Below are 12,276 nucleotides of genomic sequence, written 5' to 3'. Positions count from 1 at the left end.
AAAAAATTGCTATCTTAAAATTGGAAAACAAACAAAGAATCGGGTGCAACGGTTACTCATAAATGAGCATGAACAATTAACAGGGATAGTTCGAGGTTGTACGACGTACTCTGATGTCCCAAATCAAGACTTGTTACACTACTTCCTCGCCAAATGACGACAAAGACGGTGTACGATTTCAGAACATCGCGTACCGGGAAACGCGTTTTGCAGACTGAATAAGAAAAGTACCAATTGAAGAATACCTGATCGTATTAACAACAGAAATTCGGACCACCTTAATGATGTGAAAATGTAACTATGCAACTCCCCAAGATTAATTCCAGATAATTATTTTGATCCGGCCGTATTTGGTCAATGATCCATCCCCGACGTTAGTTTTGGCATATTTTTATAACTTTTCATTCAGAATTTTCAACTTTCCTTTCATCTGTGGCAACATACCTTCAGCAAATGCGTATGGAATGTTCATATCACAACTCATACGTTATACGCAGACTTTTTGTATCGCGCTAGAACTCTAACAAATAGGCTTCTGGAACAGGGTTATGTTGTAACAAGATTGAAGTCATCACTACAGAAGTTTTATGGTCGTCATCATGAACTCGTGGATCGTTATGGTGTATCCATCAGCACCATGAAAACTTATTTATTCAACGGGTCATGGTATTCCGTTCCTCGTTCGTCTACCCCGGACTCGACGGGTGTTTCTAGAAAAGCAGAGGACGCTTACCCTACCGGTCCGAGTTGCTTATTTGCTTTTTTTACTTTATATGCATGATTTTAGTTACTTTGTAAGAAGTAATTCAAAATCATCTTCCAAAAAAACAGAGGAAGATGTTTTCAAAATGCTGGAATTTTTAATCGACAACATATTTGTCCAGTGTGGTGGACGTATTTTTCAACAAACAGTCGGCATTCCAATGGGAACAAATTGTGCTCCTTCACTTGCTGACCTATTCCTTTACTCTTATGAGGCTGACTTTATAGCTGATCTGATCAGAAAGAAAGAATATCGTTTGGCTAGATCCTTCAATCTCAGTTTCCGCTATATAGATGACGTATTATCTTTAAACAATCCTAATTTCGGGGATTTGATACATCGCATCTACCCAAAAGAACTTGAGCAAAAGGATACTACAAACACTGTAAAGACAGCCTCATTCCTGGACCTACACTTAGAAATCGATGGTAATGGAAAACTATTGATCAAACTTTATGACAAACGTGATGACTTTTCATTCAGAATTGTCAACTTTCCTTTCATTTGTGGCAACATCCCTTCGGCTCCTGCATATGGAGTGTTCATATCACAACTCATACGTTATGCCAGAGCTTGCCGAAACTACGCAGATTTTTTTGTATCGCGCTAGAACTCTAACAAATACGCTTCTGGAACAGGGTTATGTTGTAACAAGATTGAAGTCATCACTACAGAAGTTTTATGGTCGTCATCATGAACTCGTGGATCGTTATGGTGTATCCATCAGCACCATGAAAACTGATTTATTTAACGGGTCATAGTTTTCCTTTCCTCGTTTGTCTACCCCGGACTTTGACTTTTTATGAGCAACTCGGCGGGTGTTTCTAGAAAAGCAGAGGACGCTTACCCTACCGGGGCACCTTTTCCATGCTCCCAGTTTTTAGTGAAGTCCGAATGCTCATTTACTTTTGTTACTTTGTATGTATGATTTATGTTACTTTATGTTCTTTGTTGTGTATATCTGTTTTCCATGTCTGGTCCTTGTCCCTGGATTACATTCTTTTGATTACCGCTATAACATTGGTTCCCTTGATTACTCTTTATATACTTTGTTGTGTATGTCTGTTTTCCATGCCTGGTCTTTGTCCCTGGATTACATTCTTTTGATTACCACTATAATCTTGGTTCCCTTGATTACTCTTTCAACAAAATGGAAACTATTGTTTTTAATTCAAATGTTGTAACGCTTCATTTATTTGTTTTAATAAAAGAGCCGTGGACGGTTGAACGTGAAACGAACAGGACAACACATTGTATTTAAGTAAATCGTATGCTCTTCCTGTCCTTCTCAGTGAATACATACAAATGAAAAGATTTGAATTCTATTTCCCGTTATTTAGAATCAAGTCATTAGGCCCCTAACAGCCCATCTTCTCCGCTCAACTTTTTGTAAGATTGGTATAAAACACCTTAATAAATACACGCCAAAATTTTGAACTTATATATACATGATATACAGATTAAACAAATGTACGTATATCTTTCAGATAGTCAAGCTCAATGTCGCTTAAATCATTCCTCTGACGTGGATGCTCCAAGTATTCGAACCACTCTTAGTTTATCTCGTCAAGCTTTGATTGGTATTCAAAGTCATTGTGCGGAAAAGCGATGATTGTCTTAAATTGACTTTCCAGTTTGAAGAATACTTAAACATACGTTAAAATACCCGTTTCGCTCATTACTTTTTCAATCGACTCTTTAAAATTCATGCATTGGTACACGAACTCGTCGGTCTCTTCTATCTTTTGCATGAGTTCGGCAATGAGCGATTCGATACGTGCAATGAAATCTTTGACCACTGTATGGTTATTTGACTGTCCCAGCGAGGATCTGTATTCTTCATCAGTTATGGACAATATTTCCATTTTCTTTTTCTTCAAAAATGTATCGTATTCTGTTAATTCTTTCTTAGTTATTAAAACACTATCGATGATAGATTCAAGTTGAGCCAAATTGAGAGTTAAGGTTGATTTACTAGACTCAAATACTTTGTCTATATTCTGAAGATGATGGTGTTCTTCATTTCTGTGATCCTCGACTGCACAGATAGGACAAACGACAAATTGACATTGTGGAGAAGTACACACATATCTCCACTGCGTATACTGGTGACAGGGACAACCATATGTTGATCCTACATCATACCTTTCCAACTGTATTGTTTGTGAAATTTGCTGTTTATGAGATTTGGCACATAAAACGCAAAAGTTTTCTTTACAATGAACGCAATAAAGATAGCTGTCGAAATATCTATAGCAGTCATGACACTGAATCAGCTTTGCATAAGAGCAATTGAATTGTTCCATGAGAGTCGTTAGATCCCGACGGATGTTATCTTTTGGAAGGTTATCCAGTAACAATCGTTCAGAGTCTTTGTGTATGCAAGTCGGGCATTTTATGGATTTTTTACTTCTGATTTTATTCACGCAATCTGTACAAAATGTATGATGGCACGGTAGGACACGTGGAACCCGGTCTTCTTCGTCGAAAACTTCAGTGCAAACATTGCACTGTAGCAATATCCGTTCTATCTCCGAAATAAGGTTGTCCATATTTGTTTCCTATAATGTTACGGAAAAAAATATTTTTGCATAACAACAGTGTTTATTGTATTTTTCACAATAAGTCAAATGTTCTGAAATTTCGTGTATTACACAATGTAAATGGGGTTATGTTTTACAATGAAAAAGGAGCAGATATTGTGAAACCCAATATCATTTAACCCCCATAAATACTTTAGGAATAACACAAAAATTGTCTCTTTTGTCATAATTTTTTTTTGTATGAAGGCTGTCATTTTCTAGTGTTATATCTAAATTAAGAATTAGTGTACGAGTACTGCAATAGAAAACAACACAGTTATTCCTCAAATTTTCCCTAAAGTCAGTTTCATCAGTTGTATGATTGGTTTTAAATCAATTGATTAACCTTCAAAATGTTTTTGACCAACGATCATCTAGGAAGGCAAGGATTGTTTTGAATTTTCAATATTACCACCAGAAGCCAAATTGTAACCTTGATCGAAACCAATTATCAAGGCTTTACGACTTGAACATATTTATAAAATAGTATTTCGTCTTAAAACGGCAGCCATGTTGAATGTCTTTATCACACGTTGTACAATGGCATACTGTTTCTGATCTTTGTAGCAAGTTTGGTTTGATATCATTCCGACGTTGCGGAGATCCTCCGAAGCAAAGATATGATGGAAAGAAGAATTATAAGATACAGAAAAAAACCAAACAAAACAAAACAAAACAAAATGTTCCCCCACTTTGTTTGGTATTATGATTTTCTACATTTTTTACGGTGATTGCTGCAATTTATTGTATTCGTGTAAAACTCCTTTAAATGCTAGTGTGAACTTACTATTGTTGAAGTATTCAAGGCTTGATAATCCAGTAACAAATATATGAGAATGATTACATAAATTTTGATATACCTCGTCAGATATAGTCAATTTGTTTTTGGAACTTCTAATAACCCCAAGTTAATTTTGTACAGTAAATTTAACCTTCATCTTGTTAGGGTTTTTTACAAGATTTAAATACATGTTGGAGACAGCTCAAACCTTTGGCAACATACATAAATCGATGTATTGTAAGTGCATTATAGGTGTTTATTTTGATCAAAAAGTCAAAAACGAAGCTTAAATATGTACTTTTAAGTCAAATTTGCAATATACTTCAAAGACATATGCTTTTGTTTTATATGTATGAGGGATTTCCTCCAAAATCTTGTACCCAAATGGTGTCAAAAAATAAAAATTTGCTATGATCAAAAAAAAAAAAAAAAAGGAAATATGTGGCTGTTCAAATGGTTGGATACGCACTTAGATTCAATTAAATGTCATTTTAGTGTGTCAACGTTATCAATGATAAATCTTGAAAAATTCATGCGCACATTTTATGACTTGACTATGATAAAGAAATCTGAAAGACGTAGAAATTTTTATAAAAATATTCTTTGGATATGCGCCGTAATCAATTATATGCAAATATATGTAAAAAATTGTAAAAAATGGTAAAATTGCTTACTTCGATCGATTAAATCTTTCTATAGTTGTGATTACCGAAGCATGATTCATATAAAATATAATAACATACAGTTATACTTGCAATACATTTGAATCATCGAAAACATTGTACAATAAGTTTTATATTACATAATTTGACTTGGAATAAACCGATATATAAATTCTTTCAATACTTGTAAATTATCATTTTATAGAAAGACACTTGCTCTGTGCAGTAACTCATTGATTGAAAAACCGTATGATATTTTAAACTCTTGATCACAAATACCTCGACATTGCCATCTTTTCATTTTTTGCCTTTGGGGATATTTCATTCTTTCTTATCAGCCATATCAGATATACCAACAACAAGCAAAAACGTTTAAAAGAAAACAATATCGTTTAGTTAGATCCTTTAATCTCAGTTTTCACTATATGTATGACGTATTATCTTTAAACAATTTAATTTTGGAGATGTGATATATCTCATGTAACTCAAAGAACTTGAAATAAAGGATACTACAGACACTGTGAACTTGGCCTCATATCTTGAACTACACTTAGAAATCGATGGTAAATGAAACTATTGACCAAACTTTACGACAAACGTGATGCCTTTTCATTCAGAGTTGTCAAGTTTCCATTCATCTGTGGCAACATCCCTTCAGCACCTGCGTATGGAATATTCATATCACAACTCATACGTTATACCAAAGCTTGCCGAAACTACGCAGACTTTTTATATCGCACTAGAATTCTAAAAAAAATATGCTTCTGGAACAGGGTTATGTTGCTACAAGATTGAAGTCATCAATAAAAAAGTTTTATGGTCGTCATTATGAACTCGTGAATTGTTGCAGTGTATCCATCTGCACCTTGGAAACTGATTTGTTCAACGTGTCATAGTTTTCGTTTCCTCTTTCGTCTACCCCGGACTTTACTTTTTATGAGCAACTCGGTGGGTGTATCTAGAAAGCAGAGGACGCTTACCCTACCGGTGCACCTTTTCCATGCTCCCAGTTTTTAGTGGAGTCCGAGTTGCTCATTTGGTTTTGTCACTTTGTATGTATGATTTTAGTTACTTTATATTCTTTTGTATGTCTGTTTTCCATGTCTGGTCTTTGTCCCTCGATTGCATTTTTTTTATTACCGCTATAACCTTGGTTCTTTTGATTACTCTTGAAGTGACATGACTCCCTGTTTGATAAAGACATCCTACGGGTGTACTGTTCTCAATGTCGCTTTTTATCCTAAAACGTATTTTTTAATCGAATACATGTATGCGCCAAACAATGGCTTATTAAGACTCTTATATTCTGGAAGAATTCAGGTAATCTGAAGCACAATAACATTTATTTGTTATGCACATGTAATGGTCAGACATTTTTTGTTATATAAAAGTCTAATATTTCAGGGTTTTACGAAGCGCTTCAATTTTATGCTTATAATTATAAACGTTGTATAGTGGCTCACTTCAGCGTAAATAATAATAACAGTTATCAATGTTTTAATCTTATTTTCATATGGCTGTTTAGTAACTGTTAGTAGTGAACATGATGAAAATGTGTATGTGTAAAACCTTAATCTTACTACACACTAAATATAGCAACATGAAAAAAAGTAAGGCTCGTTCAAAACGAAGCTTGCTACAAACCTTTATGTGATTTATCTTGCATGATCATGACTGTTGGGATAAAATGGTCGGTATACTTTGACTGCATCTATGAGGGTGTATGCAACAGTGGGTATAGGCTTACTAGTTAGGAGCAAATTTAAGTTAACTTGATACAAAAACAATTTGTTTTGCTTGTGCATAATTGAACTGTCGAACATTAAAATACAAATTTACACGTGCAGCAAGAAAGAAGGGTATATCGGGATTTCGAAATATATAAATTAATCTTTTTATGAAAAGTAAGATGATAAGTTATGCATGACTTGATTAAGCTTGATGCAAGGTCTATGAAAAAAGTTTGGGTTTTACCCATTAAGATGGAATTGCTTTCCAAACTGCAATAGAGCATGATTATCTAACATCTTATAATTTTTTATTCCAATTTCAAACATTTTAACTTTTCTTAGGCATCTGTTTGGTTTTATCACATGACATGTAGAGCATCTCATCCGTTATTAAACGATCGCATGCTATATAGGTTCATGGAATGCAATAATTATGTAACACTTAGAGGATATTTTATTTATTTGTAAATCATTCGAATGTATATGTACATTTGTTTGTCTTATTAATGAAAAAGATAAACGATGATGGCGTTCAAACATAATGCATAATATTTAGACTCAAGTTATAGAAAAATAGTGTAAAATAGAGACACACGTTTTAGGAATATTGTTTATTTGTAAACCTGTGAATTAAAAAAAATGAATTACTATATAAGATGTGATATCCTATTCATATGTACCACTTTAGACGGAAAATTTAAGTAGATTTAATGAATTAGTTGACACGTGTCTCGGAATTATATTATTGTTGTTAGATTTTTACCGGATTATACTCACTCATTTTATGGCGGGTACACCTGGTGGAGCAGGACATGCTTACCCTGAGCACCTGATGTCACTCCCAGTTGTGTAGAGTTCAAATTGGTAGTGCTTTAGTTATTTTGTTTGAAGTCTTCTTCCTCTTCTACTTAGTTTGTATGTAGAATCCTTTTATTCAGTTCGATACATTGTGTATGCAGCCTCGGTAAGTATTGGATTTCTTTGGTTGCACAATAAATCGCTTCCTTAATCTCATTCAAAATCATTAATTGTATTATATCAACTTAGTTCTTTTGAATCAACCAATATCCAGGTTTTTTTCTTCTGAATTCTTGTGTGCTTTAAATTTTGATTTAATATTTATCATATTTGTAATCTTTAAAATAAATGCTTTGAAAATACGGTACATTGGAAATGAAATGGGATTAAAAACAATAATCTTATTTTAGAAAGCTTGTTAAATTGATAATTTCGTTGAATATATTCGTTTTTTTAAAGTTTGGTTTGTGAATGGTTTAAAATGTAAACAATTCAAATATCATTTAAAACTCCGCATAGGGAAATCACTGGTCTGTCTGGCACTTTTGTTTTATTTTAATTTGTCGTCGTTTTTTTTTAATACTGTCAATTGCTGCTGCTCAGATCAATCGGCTCAACCATCATTCTATTTTATTCCTTAAATAATGAAAAAATTATTAGTTCGACGCAACATGCCATCTACCTTTAAATTAGTCTGTAATTACTCTGTCACTACAACCCTCCATTTTTATATCGGTAAAAAAGAGGTTTTAGGGTCAGAGAAAATTCAGATAAAGAAGTGTTTTTAATGAAAGTTACAAACAACAAACGGATTAACTGTCAAAAGCGCCCGTCACTCTCTTCCTACTTTAACCTAGGGCGATCACTCCAAAGTAGTAGGAATTGGATCTTCGTTGTCGTCTTCTTAAGGCAAAATTTCCATCCTTTATGAGGATTTGTTTACAGAAGACCGAATATTAATTGCTTGCTTGATGAAAAAAACCAAAAAAAAAAATGATATACACACACTACAAAAACTCGTATATATAAATGCTTAACGAATTTTCTTTTGCACACATATGACTTATTAGTAAAGATCAAACCAGATTGAAATCAAATGTGCAGAACCAGTATTGAAATATTCATAGATCAAATTCTGTAGTACAGGAAAACATCATAAATAGCTAAAGACCCACACAAGTCATGAATATTTGAGGAATCGTTGTCTAAACTATATAGTAAAAGCTGAATAAGCAGAGATTTTGCTTTTACAAATGATTGTTAGTAACATTTTCATTCTATATAACTTCAGTTATGCATGGTGAAAAGGTCGTATAACTTTCACACACCAGCGGTACGTTTGTTTTAACTTTTAACATAAATCTCATTTAACAGTCCAAGTAATATTGATTATTTCATGTTTGGCTGGCTCTGAGGAAGTTGTTTACTGCGAACAAAACAATGATTTCATGACTTCACGAGTTATGGCCCTTAATGCTTAATTATCAAGTTAAACATGTGTGTGTTTCATATAAATAGGTGTTATAATGACAACAGACCTAAAAACACATATGACACATTAATTTGATGTTGAAAACAAGATGGCGGGTACGTTTTTATATTTTGTTGACACATAATGAACACTTCTTTTTCACATAGGGAAAATCATTTTTTTTCAGTCACGACAAAGCTTTAAGGATTATTTTGTTAACCAACACAACATTGAAACTTTTTATTAGGAAAGTTTAGTAAAGTTAATGTAAGAGATATATTCAAAGGAATTTCAGTCATTTTTTGAATAAATATTAAACATGTACAGAACATTAATTAGAATATACTGTATAATATATCATTATATAGATATCAGAGATTTACCGATTGTTCCCAGTGTATTGTTTTTTCAATAATTCACACTGTAAAATAAATTCGGTAGTTTTACTCTCGCGCTCTCTCCCGCTAAAACGTCACAACACGAATATCAATACGCCGTTCCCAAAATTTTAAATTTGTGTTGAAAATAACAATGAATAATGGAGGAAATCTATATAATAATAGGATAATCAATTGGTTATCGTGAATAACAAACATATGATCACTCGTGCCAAGAACGCATTAAGATTTAATTCATGTGAGGAATATGTTCCTCACACTCCTTAAATCTAGGCTTTCTTCGTCATTGTGATCATATTTAGGTTATTTACTCTTTCCAATTAATTATCCTATTATGAATATTTGGAAAATATGCCGAAACGTCAGTTGTTTAGTTTGGTTTCAGACCAAAAACACACAAGCTTTAACGTCTACATAATTATGCTTTGACTATTTTCCAGTATCTCATATTTTTTTTATTCTTTGGTACACCACCAAAACAAAAGCTGTTCCCAATAGTTATTACTGTATTCATGTGTGAATTACTGTCGCTCATTTACTTTTGTTGCTTTGTACGTATTATTTTGGTTATTTTAATGTTGTCAGAGATCTTGTTTTAGCAAAGTACCCAGATGATGCAGATAATCCTTGTACTTATTCTGAAAACAATTTACGATGCTTACAATGTGCTTTCGTAGTGATGTACGAATTTCCAAAAATGCTTTAAGGAATACTAGCCAAATCAGGAATTCCTGCAACAAAGATGTATGCATTGATTCAATGTGACAAACGATTTAAACCAAAATGAACTCGTGGAAAGCATCATGCTATTCAATCGATGATCTAGGACGACTATTCTGGACTCGATCTCACACCAGTCTTTAAAATTATCACAAACTGTACGAACATTTTCTTTGATCTAAGGATGGAATTCAAATCCAATTTCAACTGAAATAGGAATTGGTGATGATGCTCAACGACTTCGCCTGAAGCGAAACCAGTTTTTCCACAAATTTGAGGCAAATATAATGGAACATGAATTCGAAAATTTCAACCGTGATATGGCGGATATAAGTGCTAGAATCGACGATTATCTTAGTTTGGAAAGATCAAAGTATTTTAAATCTCGATTAAAAATATTAAAAAACAAAGAAATTAACACCGTTGAAGCATAAGAGCTGCAGAAACAATACGACAGAAAAAGTGGTATAACTGGTAGGTAAGAGAACCTATCACAATATTTCATATTTATGATGTAAACATTTTTTCATAACATTATAAATCAGAATAATAATCTACACACAAATCAATTCTGGCAATAACGATTTGTCATAATTTAAAAGTAGATCATACCTATAGCTATTGCAAGGAACATTCTTTTCTATCATCTTCAATTAACGAATGGTATGTGAAATAGTGATACCATGTTACATGCTATTGTCACAGATTACCTTGGATGAAGCTTCGTTTGAATTTTAATGCAAAAACATAGGTCCCCGAACTTGATTTCGAGTTAAATGAACAATAACAATTGTTGCATTTTAAATGAAAACATTGCACATTTCTATAAAGAATACTTAACTTACATTAATTTCCTTTCTAAAAATTAAAATTGGAGGTCATCATAATCTTTTTCATGTTATCAAATTTATTTCATTTAAATAAGATTTGTTTCCGCTTTTTATCTCCTCTAGAAAGAGCGACGATTTTTACAACAGTTTGTAATTGTACCGTACATATTGATGTCAAACAATCTTTGAAATAACAGGTACAGGTGCCATTCTTCATTAATGATTAAAAGGGTCACATTTACGCTTTCGATATTCAACATACAGCCGAAAAATGCACAGCTCCAAAAGAAAACAAGGACTAATTTGAGATATGTCAAAGGACACACGTATTAGATGTGTTATTTTATGTTAATGTTTTATTAAATAATCACTGAGTTGCATGTGAACAAAGTCGGATATATTTATAAACTTTCTCATTGAGATCTATTTTAGACAACAAATCTGTTCGTGTCTAGCATTAGTAAAAATGCTGTTGAAAAAGGCATTGTCACGTATACCGATTTTTCTTAAAAGGCTCTTTCAGGGGTATTCATTCACTCTTAAATTAAACTGCCATTCACACCTGAACAGTATAACGTATTTATATTAAACAAACTTATATATATAAATGCTATATATTCAAAATTTATCTAACAAACACAAACTCAATTCAATAGGTTTGACCTCAATCCTCAATAGTTTCTTACTGATAATGCTATAACACAAAATAACATTTCAAAACGGTCTATACAGTCCAATTTCTTTTTAATAATTCAAATCAAATGATTATTATGATATATCTCGCTTGACAGTGCGACCGGGGTGCAGATGACAATTCATCCAAACTCTCTCGGGGCTCTTGTTTTAGTAGTACTATCTAAACCGAACCCTAACGATCCAAAACCTTTCTATTCTAGACACCTTATATCAAGTAAATGCATTTTGAATAAAACACCTGTCTTAATTGGACCAATTTTATCCAACTGGTACACATGGTCCATACTTCTGGTTTTTAAGTGGAGTCCAGATTGTTCATCTACTTCTGTTAGTTTCAGGTTTTACGTGCATCGATCTTAAACCGTTAATACATGTTTTAAGAACTATATCAGTATATAAGGACTATTGTAATGACAAAAAAAAATTAAATCGGGCCGACAAGGTTTAAGAGAAGGTGTGAACAAACTATTATCCAAGTCCTAATTTAGCACATTTTTAAGTGGAAGTTTCTGGTATCTCTTGGGAATTTAAATTATGTACATACATCATTCTCGTTGTTGTGAAAAATGTTTCCTTTTACTCGGTTATTGTTGTCTGATTTAAAAAACAGAAAGAAATTACCAAGGCAACACAATATACAACAGTGCTTGTTAAACTCCGTAGAATGCGTATTGTTCACCAATGACATCATTAGAAGGATGAAACATGGTATGAAAAAAAACACCATTTTGAAAGTTTAATTTGACTATTTGCACAATCAGAATGAAGAAAAAAGACAAACTTTTCCATATCATTGTGGTAAAATAAGTAATAATTGCATTGATCCACTGGAAATGTTGGGACAA

The 12,276-nt window shown here is 32.9% G+C and overlaps 1 protein-coding gene across 1 annotated transcript; it reads right to left on the bottom strand.

Moving 5' to 3' along the window:
- Window positions 1–2,409: 2,409 nt before the first annotated feature.
- Window positions 2,410–3,315, bottom strand: LOC148620120 (E3 ubiquitin-protein ligase TRIM45-like). The gene has a single exon (XM_088577082.1). The coding sequence runs from the start codon at window positions 3,313–3,315 to the stop codon at window positions 2,410–2,412; it is 906 nt and encodes a 301-aa protein (XP_088433208.1).
- Window positions 3,316–12,276: the final 8,961 nt, after the last annotated feature.

The sequence above is a fragment of the Perna viridis genome, chromosome 4, assembly GCF_037379345.1.
Source record: "Perna viridis isolate PV_CMFRI_1.1 ecotype Kerala chromosome 4, ASM3737934v1, whole genome shotgun sequence".
In the NCBI taxonomy this organism is placed as follows: domain Eukaryota; kingdom Metazoa; phylum Mollusca; class Bivalvia; order Mytilida; family Mytilidae; genus Perna; species Perna viridis.
The sequence above is the reverse complement of the archived record's forward strand: the minus strand, read 5'-3'. Positions and strand labels throughout refer to the sequence as shown.

Excerpts from the sequence above, each read along its gene's own strand:
- LOC148620120 (XM_088577082.1), bottom strand. The coding sequence starts at position 3,315 with ATGGACAACCTTATTTCGGAGATAGAACGGATATTGCTACAGTGCAAT.